Raw genomic sequence first — 14174 nt, 5'->3', positions numbered from 1 at the left:
GTGCCTCAGTTTCCCCTCTGTAAAATGGGGATGAGGCTGGAGAGTTCAGAGGGACATCCAAGATTAACTGGATGAAGCAGGACAACACCTCCCATGCTCAGCTCGTTCTCCAGCAAATGGAGCTCCCTGAGCGGCTGTGTCTGGCTGGTGTCTGTGACCCCAGTAACAGGTACAGACAAGGCCAGGTTCCAGAACCAAGTGACTCTTAACAGCTGAGGTCTTCCTTGCCTGCTGAAGGGAATGCTGGCTGCGGACACTACAGCAGGATCCTGCTGGGGAATGGCCTTTGGCTGAGCGAGCAGCCTCACCCAAGACAATGTCTACACCCATTGACCAGTCCACTCGGTGGTGCCAAGGCCTGGCTCCCAGCCTCTATGCAGGACAACTCCCACAGAAAGTGACAGTATTAGTCACTCAGTTGTGTCCAACTCTTTGTGACCCCATGGACTGTAGCCCACCAAGCTCTTCTGTCCATGGAATTCTCCAGGCAAGAATACCGGAGTGGGTAGCCATTCCCTTCTCCCAGGGATCTTCCTGATACTGGGATTGAACCCACATCTCCTGTATTGGCAGGCAGATTCTTTACTGTCTGAGCCACCAGGGAAGCCTCAGCTCCCGCAGCCTCCCAGCAAAGAGGATTGGGGGAGCCCTCTAATGGAACTACATCAAAGCCTAGCTCCTCCCACTGCCTGGTCCTACAGTCTTCCGCCCACAGGTGTTGATCCTAAGAGCCCTCCTCAATAAGGCCGCTATAGGTCACTCTTTGTGGGAGAGGCTATTTCCCAGGGAACATGATCTAAGATAATGGGTGGCTGAGTTTTCCTGCAGAAAGAATCCATTTGGGTTAATGGGTTTTCCCATGAGTGACCAGGTGTAAAGCGGTCCCTCTAGCCCAAACAGCATCTTTTCAAATGAGACAAAGGGGCCCCGTCTAATTAGTCTGTTGAGAAAATGTCAGAAAAATCTAAGTCTACCTTGAATGGACACCTTGTGTCATGTACAACCTGCACAGCTGCACCTGGTGGCCCTGCCCAGAGGTTCCTGGGCTGGAAGCATCTTCTCCCCACTGGCTGCTTCAACTTCCACCACCACTGACTGCGGGGTCTGGGGCAGGAAGGAGCTACAGCACCAGCCCTTCTGGACAGCTGCTCCTCCAGGGTGTGTGATGGGGAGATGGCAGGAGAAGAAGTTAGAGAGGGCTTCCCCAGTGGCTCAGTGGTAAAGAATCCACCTGCAATGCAGGAGCCACAGGAGATGGGGGTTTGATCCCTGGGTAGGGAAGATCCTCTGGAGCTGGGCATAGCAATCTACTCCAGCATTCTTGCCTGGAGAATCGCAAGCACAGAGGAGTCTGGCAGACTACAGGCCATAGGGTCTCAAAGAGCTGGACACGACTGAAGTGACTTCGCATGCACGCACGCACAAAGTCAGAGGACTTGGGCCTTTCTGGAGTGAGATGAGGGCTGGGGAGGGTCTGTGACCATTCCTCTGCCTGTGTATTCTACCTTCCTCTTTGCATTCTGCAGTCCCTCACTTTCACTCCTTTGACAAACCTGAATTAAGCACTGACTATGCTCCAGGCCTTTTCTGGGCCCTGGGAACACAGAGGCAACAGAGAAACAAACCTGGGCCACGTGACTGGTGCCTCACAAAACCACCTAACCAACCCTGAAGACTAAATAGGCCAGGAGACTCCCATTGTGCAGAACAGAAAACCGAGACGTCCAGAAGCCTTGCCTGAGGACACGCACTGAAGACAGAGGGAAGCCAGGTCAGCCAGCCCCCTCTCCCACCCAGAGCCTTCCCCGGATCTCCTCGTGCTGGGCGTTTTCTCAGGGCAGGCTGGAGGGCGTGTGGGACGGAGACTCACAGCTGATGGTGATGCCCAGCTCCACGCCGCGCCTCTTGGGCAGCTTCACGTGGAAGGTGCCGCTGCTTGGGATGACGGACTCTGGGTGCAAACAGACACAAACCCAGGAGACTCAAGCGAATAGCCTCAGGGAGTCTGCACCCCACACTCATTCTGGTCCAGTGGAGAGGGATGCTAAACACAACCCCATCCTGCTGCTTCTACCCACAGAAGAAAGTGAGGCACGGTGCACTGACTTGTCCCAGACAAGCACCCACGGGGTCAGAGCAGAGTAAAGACTGGTACCCCGACCTACAGCTGCCACTGGGGCCCCCTGGCCCGGCCCAAGCCATTCGGATCCAGCAAGGACTTACAGGGCACCTCTCACATGCCAGACCTCGGCTGGTGCTTCCAGGAGCTTCATCTCACCTAATCTCAACAACACCCCTTGTGACAGAGAGTTCTATTCACTTTACACTGCTTTTACGCTGGGGAAAACTGAGGATGGAGGAGGACGGGGCCCATCCGAAGCCACACGGTGTCCAAATCAGGAACCAGAATTCTAACCGAGTTGTTCGGGGATCTTTGCATAAACCCTCACCTCCCCGACCCGCGGCTCTTGTCCCCTTGTGAAAGTCCTCATCCACAATGGCGTGTGCAATTCCTTCACTCCCGCCCTGTGCCTTTCTCCTAGCGTTCTGGGGACACGCTGCAAACGCGGGAAGAAGCTGGGCGGGAGGTGAGGGGAGAAGGGTGGAGAAAGGAGGGAGCAGGGGGTCTCGAAGGAGACGAGGAAGCCGCAGGTACCCACTCACCGGCCACGTCGAACTCCACCTCCAGCACGACCTTGTGGGCCAGAGCCGCGTCCCGTAACAGCTGGTTGGCCTCCTCCATCGTCCCGTCCTCGGTGGCGATGCCGTTGATGGCCAGGACGCGGTCCCCTACCTGCAGCAGCCCACACCTGAACCGGAGAGAGGAGCGGCCTCTTTGGAAGCCAGGAACTTGAGGCGCCGGAGCAGGGCCAGGCCCCGCCCACATCCCGGGCAGGGGCGGGGCTTGGGGGGCGGGGCGGGGCGGAGAGAGGAGCGGCCTCTTTGGAAGCCGGGAACTTGCGGCTCAGGAGCTGGGCCAGGCCCCGCCCACATCTAGGGCGGGGGCGGGGCGGGGCGGGGCGGGGCGGGGCGGGGCGGGGCTGGTAGCGCACCGCCCGCCCCGCGCCAGCTGAGGCTTCTCAGGCCATTTACCAGGGACACTGGCTATAAGGGATGCCCTCGCTGGGCCTCAGTTTCTCTGTCCCGTGGGGATGATGCCATGCCTCAGGAGATGTATATACAGGACTCGGACTTCAGACCACACTGGGGTTCGTGTCATGGGTCACTCCCAAGCTGTGTGACCCTGGGCAGGTGAATCAGCTTCTCTGAGCCTCAGACCCCTCGTCTACAAAACGGGGCCGGCGACGGGGTGGACCGTGATGGTTGGTGAGATACAACTGTGCAGCCAGGCTAAGCGTCTGACTGGACTTCCCCGGCTGTCCGTGAGGCCCCACCCCCCGAATCGTAGAGTGGCAGGCCCACGGGGAGGGGGCAGTAGGCTCACCTCTCCGCCGGGCTGTCAGGCTCAATAAAACGCACGAGGGGTGGGGAGGACAGGGTCTCGGTGGCGAAGATGCCGCCCTGGAGCTGGAGGCCGAAGCCGCTGAGCGGATCTCCGCAGAGCACGACCTCCGTGGTCTCCGTGTGCACAATCTGGCCGCCTGGCCCCACCGTGCTGGAGGCCAGTGACACTGCGGGGCAGGCGGGCACGGCGCTCAGGGCACTGTCCCAGGGGGTACTTCCTGCCAGAGCCCACCCACCCTCGGCGGGACCACCTGGAGTCGGAGAGGGCGCGTGAGTGGGAAGCCCGCCCCGCCCCGGAGCAGGGCCAAGTCGCGGCCCATTCTGAACCTTGGGGCATGGGTTCCACCTGGCAGAGCTGCGCCCAGGATCCAGGAAGACAGCTCCTGGAATGCCATGTTATAAAACAGGCTCTGAGGGTCCGTGATATGAAGTCCTGTGATGTTGTGTAATGTTATGCCGTGCTCAATCTCTACCTCATGTCCTACTCTTTGCAACTTCATGGGCTGTAGCCCGCCAGGCTCCTCTGTCCATGTGATTTCCCAGGAAACAATACTGGAGTGGGTTGCCATGCCCTTCTCCAGGGGATCTTCCCCACCCAAGGATCAAACCCGTGTCTCCTGTGTTAGCAGGTGGATTCTTTACCACTGAGCCACCACGGAAGCCCTGTGTGAGGTTATACTTCAACTTATTTTATTATTGTATCATATATCAAATATCACATTATATTACTGTTAGATGCGATAGTATGCATTATGCCATTTTTGGCAACAGCTTTATTGAGATCTAGTTCAGCTTCCACAGTATTCACCCACAGAATGTACAATTCTATGGGTTTTAGTAAATATATTGATTATTTAGTATATTCAAGTTGTACAACCATCCCCTCAATTAATTTTAGAACACTTTCAATCCCTCAAAGAAACCCTGTTTTCATTAGTCACTCAAATCCTCCTGTCTCTCCCAGCCCTAAGCATACTTTCTATGTCTATAGATTTGCCTATTCTGGATATTTCATATCAATGGAATCATACTATAAATGGTCTTTTGTGTGTGGTTTCTTTCACTTAGCATGTTTTCAGGGTTCATCCATGGAGCATAGATCAAAATGTCCTCCTTCTTGAGGCTAATATCCCACTGTATGATGATATCACATTTTAAAAATTTGTGCATGGATGAACATCTGGGTTATTCCCACCTTTTGGATATTATGAATGACACTGTATAAACATTCATAAATATGTTTTGGGGTGAATATGACATATGTTTTCATTTCTCCTGGGTATTTACTTAAGAGTGAAATTTCTGTGTCATATGATAACTCCAGGTTTAACTATTTAACATATTATTTAACATATTTTATTTTCTATTCCACATATAAAATACATTTGTATTATTAATATGGATATTGGATATCATTTATTACATAAAACTTATATGTCATTCTATTAGTTATACCATTGTGTCTTTATATATTATTTTCTTATACTATTATATATCACATTATAATATGTGTAACATACTTTATTGTTGGATATATTGTGTTATTATATTTCTATTCATTATTTTTTTCACTATTACATCACCAATGATAAAAATGGTATCTGGAATATTGGAAGTGTTGAAAAATTTTTATTTAACTAATTAATCGTTATCATCAAGGAAGGAGACAGGTAAGGGGGTCCCAAGAGTCTCCAGGCTCCATAAGCTCCTGCCTGTGAAAAATATTTCTGAATCTTTTCACCTACATACCCGCTGCTTCAGTGGGTGACAATGGTGGTTGGTAAAGTTGTATTTTATCTATCACCTGACTCTGAATTCTGTTTCTCTTTTCATCTTGGCTGCCAGGAAGCTCATAACCATGTTTAGCGCCTTTCAGTGCCAAACTGACTTATATTTCTCTCTTCCCTCACCTGGTTCAATCCTAAATGGCCCAGTTTGACCCTCCATTCTTCCTGGAGGCCTCTGCAGTTCACATGGAAGGAGGCTGGGAACACTCTCTGTGTCAACAAAGGAAAGATTCTTCCCAGGCAAGATTTCAAAATTCAGGGCCCTGGACTTCCCTAGTGGTCCAATGGCTAAGACTCAGCACTCGCAATGCAAGGGGCCTGGGTTTGATCCCTGGTCAGGGAACTAGATCCCACGTGGTGCAACTAAGACCTGGTGCAGCCAAATAAATAAATATTAAAGAAAAAAAAATCTGGGCAATCTTCTGACATCTTGTTACTTCCACATGTCTCTTGCATTATCATTCATTACTATTCATTTTAAAAAATACTTAAGGGACTTCCCTGGTGGCCCAGTGGTTAACAGTCTGCCTTGTGATGCAAGGGACATGGGTTCAATCCCTGGTCAGGGAACTAAGACCCCACATGCTGCAGAGCAACTGCGTCTGTGCCACAACAAAAGATCCCATGTGCTGAAACTAAGATCCAATGTAGCCAAATAAATAAAAACTATATATTTTTTTTAATTTTTAAATATAAAATACTTAAATACCTTCATTTCAAAAGGAACTGCATATAGTGATCACAAATAAAGAGAAATGTCTATAAGCAAAAGTTGAGTAGAAATATATACCTAATAAAACTAAAAATTACTATATTCTGGATGGCTAGTTTCAGGCCTGTGTGTCACTGTTTTAGGAAAAATTAAATGTCAGAAAGGTGGTAGAGACAAAGTAACACCACACCCTGGAATGGATCAGAGGGTTGAAGGAGAGAAAAATGAAAGGAAGTTACTCAGAGACCTTCACACAAATCTGAAAAAGGCAGCCTTTCTTCAAGACACTTTGCCACCACCTGCTGGGAATTCTTCATAATAAAAGTTCCCTTGTGGCTCAGCTAGTAGAGAATCCTCCTGCAATGCAGGAGACCTGGGTTCAATCCCTGGGTTGGAAAGATCCCCTGGAGAAAGGAAAGGCTACCCACTCCAGTATTCTGGCCTGGAGAATCCCATGGACTGTATAGTCCATGGGGTGGCAAAGAGTCGGACATGACTGAGCACCTGCTAGGAATTTTTCATAATAAAAATACAAGACAAAGTGTACAAATTCTCTGTCACCCCTCAGGAGAGCCCTTGTGCAGTGCACAACCTGCCCAACCATCCGCAGCAACCTGGTGTACCACATACACTATGTAATGCCGCCTCCCCACCCCCGGCCCTGCCCAAAGTACCCCACACTTTGGCAAATCTCTCTCTTAGGCATAGCGGCAGCCCAGAGGGGACAGAAGACACCACGACTTACATGAGCTCTTGTGTTCCCTTCTCCGCTGCCGCCTCCGCCCCATTGTGGTCCGGGGGCTCATGGGCTGGGATCCACGAGGGAGGGTACTGGGGTTGGTGCAGGGAAAGGCATGGTTCACGGTCGGCGAGGAAAAGGGAGATGAGGACAAGGCTGGGGAGATAAGAACACAGACCCATGAGCCCAGCAGAGCCCTCAAACCCACACCAGGGAGACACAGGGGTGCCTCCCCCGCCCCCCCATCACCACGCTCGCTATGTGACCTCAGGCCCATCTCTCCCTCTCTGGGCCTCAAAGCTTACAGGCTTTTCACAGACCTGGTGAAACCCAGCTGCCAGACAGGGGCCCCTCACTTCTCTGAGCCTCGGCTTCCTTCCCTATAAAACAGGCTCCAGCCCCTCCCCAGGGACGGAGGAGAGGGACAGCGGGGAGGGTACTTTACAGCGGCTCTGGTCCTGGCTGGCAGGGGTGGCCCAGGTGGTCGTCCTGCAGTGGCCGGGCCGGGGGCTGTGGCAGGAGGGCACGCAGGGGTCCCAGCGATGCGGCTGCTCGCTCCTCTGCACCTTCACTGCAGCGGAGGAAAAGGAGAGACAGGCATTAGGGGCTGAGCAGGTCTGGACCTCCACACCCCTGGAGGATGAGCTCTGTCCACCCAGCGAGGGGAGGAGAGCGGGAATAGAAGGTCTGGAGTTTCCCGAGCCAGGCTGGGCATTCAAGACTTCGCCCACATGTCCCGGATGCCCACTGTGTGCTGGGCCCTGTGATCAGGGCTCAGCCACGCAGCAGCCTGAGAAGCAGGGATCCGAGAGGGAAAGCCTCACCAGACCGAGGCCCACAGCTGGGAGGGCTGGAGGAGCAGGATGTGAACTAAGCCAACTGGCTCTGGAGCCCACGAACCGGCTGGTCAGCCAGCTCCAAGGAGGGCAGTTGGCAGACGGTGACCAGCTGGAGCAACTCAAGCGACTGCAGTCATGCTGTAGCCTAGGTAGCCCCAGCCTGGGGCTGGGCAAGCGGGGCACCAGGGCTGGGCGTTTCTGCCCCATGCTGGGCTCTCAGGGGCAACCTTGGTCTCTGCTGGATTGGCTCAGACTTGCAAGGACCCGCATTGCAGTCTAAGGCTGTCCCCCTCAACCTTTCATGGGCCTCGACTTCAGTGGACTCTTGACTCCAGCTAAGCATCTGCTTCCCAGGGGAGCCCACGGACCCTGCCTCTCTCACCTCCCCGACCTGGTCCTCCTCCCCACAGTCCCAGACCCCGTTCTGGTTCTTCCTTCTGCTGTAGGACTTTGGCGGGGGGATGTCCAGCCTGGGGCAGCATGCTCTTGGATGGACGGACATCCCTGTGATCTCAGCCCATTGATTCTGCCTCCCTGTGCGGCGTTCCCACCGCCACCCGGGGGCTGGGCCAACTCTGGGGCCAGGAGCCGAGTCCACTCCCAGCTCCATCACTGACCAGCTGCGGGACTGGGACAAGTCCCTTAGCCCCGCCCTGTGCCTCGTTGTCATAACTGTAAAATGGGACAAGGCGGCTACTTCCTAGGGAAGCTGGGAGGATAGAATGAGTTAACACATGGGCTTGGCAGACGTTTATTTCAGGAGAGCCAGGGGGAGTGTCGGCAGCCAAGTGTCATCAGAAGGACCTGTACTGCGTGGACCCTCAGAGCCTCCGTACCGACCTCGTAGACATGTCACGGGGGTGTACCCAGATGAGCCCTGGGAAGCCCCAGCAGCACGGCCGGGGGTAGGAGATACAGATGCCTGGACTTCTGAGGGACTCACAGGGGTGGCTCTAGGCTCTCCTGACTGCTTGGCTGCCTCCTCTGGATCTGCTGAGGACCCTGAGGTGAGCCTACGGGTCCAAATTCTGAGTAGCACAGGGCACAGAAAGACTATCCCCTCCCTTGTTCTAGTCCTCATACTTCTATTAACGTGACCAGTGATGGAACTAGCTTTGGGCATATCCCCGTCAGCAAACTGTCAGATCAGAAAGTGTGAAAGTGTTAGCTGCTCAATTCTGTCAGACTCTTTGTGACCCCATGGATTGTAGCCCACCAGGCTCCTCCATCCATGGGATTTTCCAGGCAAGAATAGTGGAGTGGGTTGCCATTTAACCACCCAAGTTATTTATCTGCCCTACCTCCCACCCTTAGTTGCTGCACTTGACTCTTAGAGCGTCCCTGTGGGACTGGACATTTGTTCTGCTAAATGCTAGCCTACCCATTAGCCCTCAGATTTGAGCCCTGAGGTTTGCCAGGGGACTCACCTGCCTCTGAGGGCTTGAGGGGCCGCTGACTCTGGGGCGCAGGCAGGATCTCCAGCCGCACTTTCTCTGACACGCTGGCCAGGAGCTTGGTGGCTTCAAGCAGTGAGCAGTGTTCAGTGCTGGTACCATCGATGGATAGAATGTGGTCTCCAGCGTGCAAGGCCCCGCTCCTGGCCAGATCGGGGAGCAAAGGGGAAAGGGTACAGCCAGACAGCTCTAGACGACTCTCTCCCTCCCTCCCCACACACACACCTGCTCCCAGCAGGTGTCCCACCTGTCCACCACGCTGGCCGGCTTGATGCGGTCGATAGTGATGACTGGCTTGTTTCTGTGGGAGCCAGTGGTGAGAGAGATCCCCAAGGCTGACCCTGGCGTCTTGGTGATTTCCACTATCAAGGGCCCCGAAGCATTGGCCACTGTGTCTGGTACATGGAAGGACAGAGGAGTTTGAGATGCAAATAAATATTGAGCACCTTCCTCCGTCTCAGCTTAATCCTCACTGCCAGGGAGGGATCACTGCATCCACTTTACAGACAGGAAAATTGAGGTGCCTGGAGGCAAAGCCCTTGTCCAAGTTCACATGGCCACTTAACGGCAGAAGAGGGGCAGGAATTCAGGTTTCAGAGAGGCTCTGAGCCCAGGGCTTTGCTGGACAGTACTAATTTGCTCACATACATTGAGAGCCTGGGCTTCCCAGGTGACGCCAATGCAGGAGACATAAAGAGATGCAGGTTTGATCCCTGGGTCGGGAAGATCCCCTGGAGGAGGGAGTGACAACCCACTCCAGTATTCTTGCCTGGAGAATCCCATGGACAGAGGAGCCTGGGGGGGCTACAGTCCATGGAGTCACAAAGAGTCGGACATGATGGCAGCGACTTAGCACTCAAGTATCAAGAGCCCACTGTATACACTGAACTGTGGGGTTTCACTACAAGCCTTCCCCATCTCAGAAAGCTGCACCCCATGCATCCACCTGGTGGCTGGAAAACAAAACCCGGCTCTTTCCACTCTCATCCCCACCCACATGTAGAAACATCAGCAAAACAGTCCAGCGGAGCTTCATCATCTTTCCCAGATCTAACTCCTCTCTACACCACCGCTCAGCCCCTGGTCCAGCCACCATTACTTTCCACTCACCTGCACGGTCGCAGGTTACAGGGCATCCCCCAGCCTTCCCCATCTCTCTCCCTGATTTTTTTTTTTTGCACACTTATCATCCTCTGACCCACTCTGTATGTGACTTATCCCGCCCATGGTCCATTTCTCCCCACCAGAATGTCAGCCCCATGGGAATGGAGACCTCATCTGTGTTGTTCTCAGATGGATCCCAAGTGCATGGCAGAGCGTCTACCACCCAGAGGGGCCCAGAGAGGCTGTGACTGGGCCAGGGTCACAGCTCTTGCAGTGATAGGGATGTGTACCCCCTACTCCATGCCCTCTACCCCGGGGCCTCTTCTCGCTGCAGCCCGAGCCCTCAGGCCCCCAACTCACCCGGGATGGCCACGTCGTACTCCACCTGGAAGAGCGCCTCGTGGCTACACTGCCGCAGCGTGGCCAGGGCAGTGGCATGGCTGGCCCCGTGCAGCGGGATCCCGTCAACGCTAAGTAGTCTGTCTCCCACCTTCAAGGAGCCCTCCCTGCAGGGAAGGGCCGGGTCACGCCGCCTCGTCCAGCGAGTGAGAGAGGGAGGGCAGGGAGCGGAGGAAGGAGACAGGGGCAGAAGGGATGAGGGACAGCATGCGTGAGCGAACAAACCAGGGAGGGCATGCGGAAGAAGCCGAAGAACTGATGGAGGTCGGGTCAGCAACGACACTCCCCACTCCAATTCAGTTCAGTCAGTTCAGTCGCTCAGTCGTGTCCGACTCTTTGCGACCCCATGAACTGCAGCACGCCAGGCCTCCCTGTCCATCACCAACTCCTGGAGTTTACCCAAACTCATGTCCATTGAGTCGGTGATGCCATCCAGCCATCTCATCCTCTGTCGTCCCCTTCTCCCGCCTTCAGTCTTTCCCAGCACCATTTAGTGCTTAATAAATTCACATTCCCGGGCCAGCCCTCCTGCGGCTGAGCTGGAGATGCCCTTTGAGGTCCCCACCAGGGCCTCACCAGGGTCCCAGCCCTGCCAGGGTCGCCCAGCACCAGAAGCGGGCCGTCTGGAGGCTTGGAGCTGCCTGCACACAGGTCCCCCGCCCAGGGCCCCCTCCCTGGGTCTCAGCAGTGACTCTGGCCTGGTGACAAACGTGCCTGGGAAGGAATTTTGCTGGGTCCCAGGGGAGGGGCCTGAGGGGGTTCGCCTCGGCCTGGGTCGTATCCCAGCTCTGGAATGCCTGCCCCAACAGGTGGCCAAGGCTATTCTGGGTGGTTCTATGAATAGCTCGTCACAGGCCCCAAGGACGGGTTTAGATTTCTGACGAGGCCATTCCAGGCTTTTCTTAAAATGGCCAGGAATCGCCCTTCGGGAGGTCAGGAGGATCAGGAGCTGGGAGCTTGTTGTGTTCCTCCCTCACCTTCTCTCCTTCTGAGCTGCTGAACAGGCCCCGGGCAGGGCCAGCCGGCAGTGTGGCCAGGACTGGGGAGGTTGTCACTGAGGGCCACGGTGATGCCTGTCACCAAGCCCCACATCCCTTGCATCAGCTCTGAGGGGCTCCACTATTAGGCCCATTCCACAGATGGGAAAATGAAGGCCAGGGAAGAGGCAACAACACCACACCGAAGCTCTCTACCCTCGAGACAGCAGGATCTTGGGGAAGAAAGAGCTCAGAGGCCCCTTCATTTGGGATTCAGGGCTGGCTCCAGCAACAAGCCGCTGAGTGACGCTGGGCGCGGGTGTCCCCCGTCTGGACCTCAGTTTGCTCCTTGGAGACTCTGCCCGATGTCCCCTCCGCCTTCCACCCAGGGGAGCTAGGCGAGGGCAGTGCAGGCCAAGGCTGTAAGCTCCCCCAAGCTCAGGCTCACCTGTCGGCAGGGCCGCCGGGCCGCACGTAGGTCAGGACAAGCGGGCGGGACTTGTGCCCGTCTTCATGGGCACCTCCTGGACAGAATTTGACAAGCGATGGCAGTCATCCACCCACCCGCTGTCTGGTGCCCGGAGGCCCGAACCCAGACCTTAAGCAGCCGTCCTTAATCACCTCTGCTCGAGGACTCTGTTCTTGCTATTCACTGCCCCTCCTACAAGAGATGGACTGGAAATCCCACCCAGAGGTGGGATGAAAAGTAGGGAACAGAACCAAAGTCCTCTCTCGGTTAAACAGCTTGCTTCCTCTCCTGCAATCTCATCCGATTTCCCTTTTTTCCCCTGGTTGCTAGGCAGCTCCGAACTTCACTTTCTGTTACAACTTTTCCCTTTCACTTCCTCAACCATGCACACTTTACTGCTTGGCCAAGTTTTCCATTTAATGTTTGATTTAATGATCTTGGGTTCTTAAAGGTCAGAAGGAAGATTATATAAATATAAATACATTTATATAAATGTATAAATATAAATGCAAATAAATATATAAATATAAACATATTTTATATAAAATTATATAAATATAAGCTATATTTAAAATATAAATTATATTATATAACTATAATATAGATATATATCATAAAGATATATTAATTATGTATTTATAAATATATTTAAATATAAATTTAAAATTAATTTATATATTCATATATATTATAAAATATAAATAATTCATAAATATAAATATAAAAATTTATTTAAGTATAAATATAAATTTGTTTAAATATAAGTATGAATTTATTTTAATAAATGTTTATTTTAATAAAACATATGTTTATTTATTTAAATTTAAATATATGTTTGTTTAAATATATATTTATTTAAATATAAATATATTATAATTCATCAGAGCAAAACAAATCACATAGAATTGGCATTAGCCTTCCCGTCCCTTGACCCCAAAGGTGACTCTTACACTGACCTCTGAGGACAAAGCCAAAGCTATTGCCCTCCTTGTAGAGGGAGACATCCACTGTTTTTGAAACGATCCCTGGGTTGTTCTCGGGGGCTGGGGAGAAGTGGAGACCCTCTTGAGTCCTTCAGTCGCATCACCAAGCTGGCAGCTGTCCCCAACGTTCGTTCCAGGACAGGTGGGTGACCAGTCACAGAGACTACAGGAAAGGCCAACTCCCCCCACCCCATTTTACAGGTAGGACAAGTGAGTTTTAGAGGCACCCTCTTCCCTGAAGCCCACTCAGTCCTCCACTTAGAGAGGGGAGAGGGCTGGCCCAGGCTCTCACAGAGACAATGGCAGAACTCCAGCTTGAGTCCAGGGCTGGCAGTCCTAGGCCCGAGCTCAATTCCAGACAGTTACTCAGAATTTCAACTTTGGAGCTAAAACGCCCCAGGCCACTGTACTCAGTGCAGCATGGGAAGGGCAAGGAACGATGTATGTACTCAGCAACATTCCTAAAACCTTCCCCCCAAAGGAGAAGCATCTGGAAACTAAATACGCACGATGATAAGGGTGTTATAAACAGGGCCCTACCACCTCCTGGTGACAACGCACTGCATTTGCAGGCAAAGCCCCGAGTACGGCCTGGCTGTTTGTGGCCAGTCTCCAGGTCCTGCTCACCCAAGGGGGCGCTGCCCCACACCTCCCACCCAGGTGCTGGTGAGGAGGCAGCCGTGTCCACCCGAGACCAAGGCAGTGGAGGAGGTTCCCGGCCCAAGGGCACCCACCGGGCGGGGGCAGCTCAAACTCCACCTCCAGCACCACACGCTCGCCCACGTTCTTGAGCAGGGTAATGATCTCATCGTGGCGAAGCCTGGTCAAATGGATCCCGTTCACTGACCGAATGTAGTCGCCCACGTTCAGCAGGTCACTCCTGGGAGAGAGGGGGCCAGAGGACACGCCGGGTAACAGACACTGGCGTTCAAATCCCCCCCTTAACTGAATCCCGGTGGTCTCTGTGGCCCCATTTTACAGGTGTGGAAACTGAGGCTCGAAGAGGGCAGACCTGGTCAGGGGTCACACAGTGGGTGAATAGGAGAGTGCGGATTCTATCCTAGATCTGGGGGACACCCAGGCCTGGCCTTCTCCCCACCCCATCCCCCACCGATGCTGGTCTGCCTGCTTTCCCTCCTGCGGGGGGGGTCACCCTCACAGTTAAAAGTCTACAGAGTGGCCAGAGTGGCATCTCCTGCCATCCCTTAAAGCTCTTCCTGGGCCCAGAGGGGCAGTAATACAGAGG

The 14174-nt window shown here is 53.3% G+C and overlaps 1 protein-coding gene across 1 annotated transcript in view; it reads right to left on the bottom strand.

Annotated features, from left to right (window-relative positions):
• The window catches only part of GRIP2 (glutamate receptor interacting protein 2), a 48785-nt gene that overhangs the window by 24522 nt on the left and 10089 nt on the right, over positions 1–14174 (bottom strand). The window contains exons 4-14 of the mRNA XM_081526468.1: positions 13663–13808; positions 12902–12988; positions 11925–12000; positions 10461–10606; positions 9244–9391; positions 8970–9139; positions 7149–7274; positions 6710–6859; positions 3446–3632; positions 2665–2810; positions 1871–1951 (exon numbers count right to left, since the gene is read on the bottom strand). Of these exons, the coding sequence (XP_081382594.1) occupies positions 1871–1951; positions 2665–2810; positions 3446–3632; positions 6710–6859; positions 7149–7274; positions 8970–9139; positions 9244–9391; positions 10461–10606; positions 11925–12000; positions 12902–12988; positions 13663–13808 (1463 nt within the window). The remainder of the gene's footprint in view (positions 1–1870; positions 1952–2664; positions 2811–3445; positions 3633–6709; positions 6860–7148; positions 7275–8969; positions 9140–9243; positions 9392–10460; positions 10607–11924; positions 12001–12901; positions 12989–13662; positions 13809–14174) is intronic.

This window comes from Giraffa tippelskirchi, chromosome 9 (assembly GCF_054371585.1).
Source record: "Giraffa tippelskirchi isolate mGirTip1 chromosome 9, T2T-mGirTip1v1.2.pri, whole genome shotgun sequence".
In the NCBI taxonomy this organism is placed as follows: Eukaryota; Metazoa; Chordata; class Mammalia; order Artiodactyla; family Giraffidae; genus Giraffa; species Giraffa tippelskirchi.
Note: the sequence above shows the minus strand (reverse complement) of the source record. Positions and strands in the feature narration are given on the sequence as shown.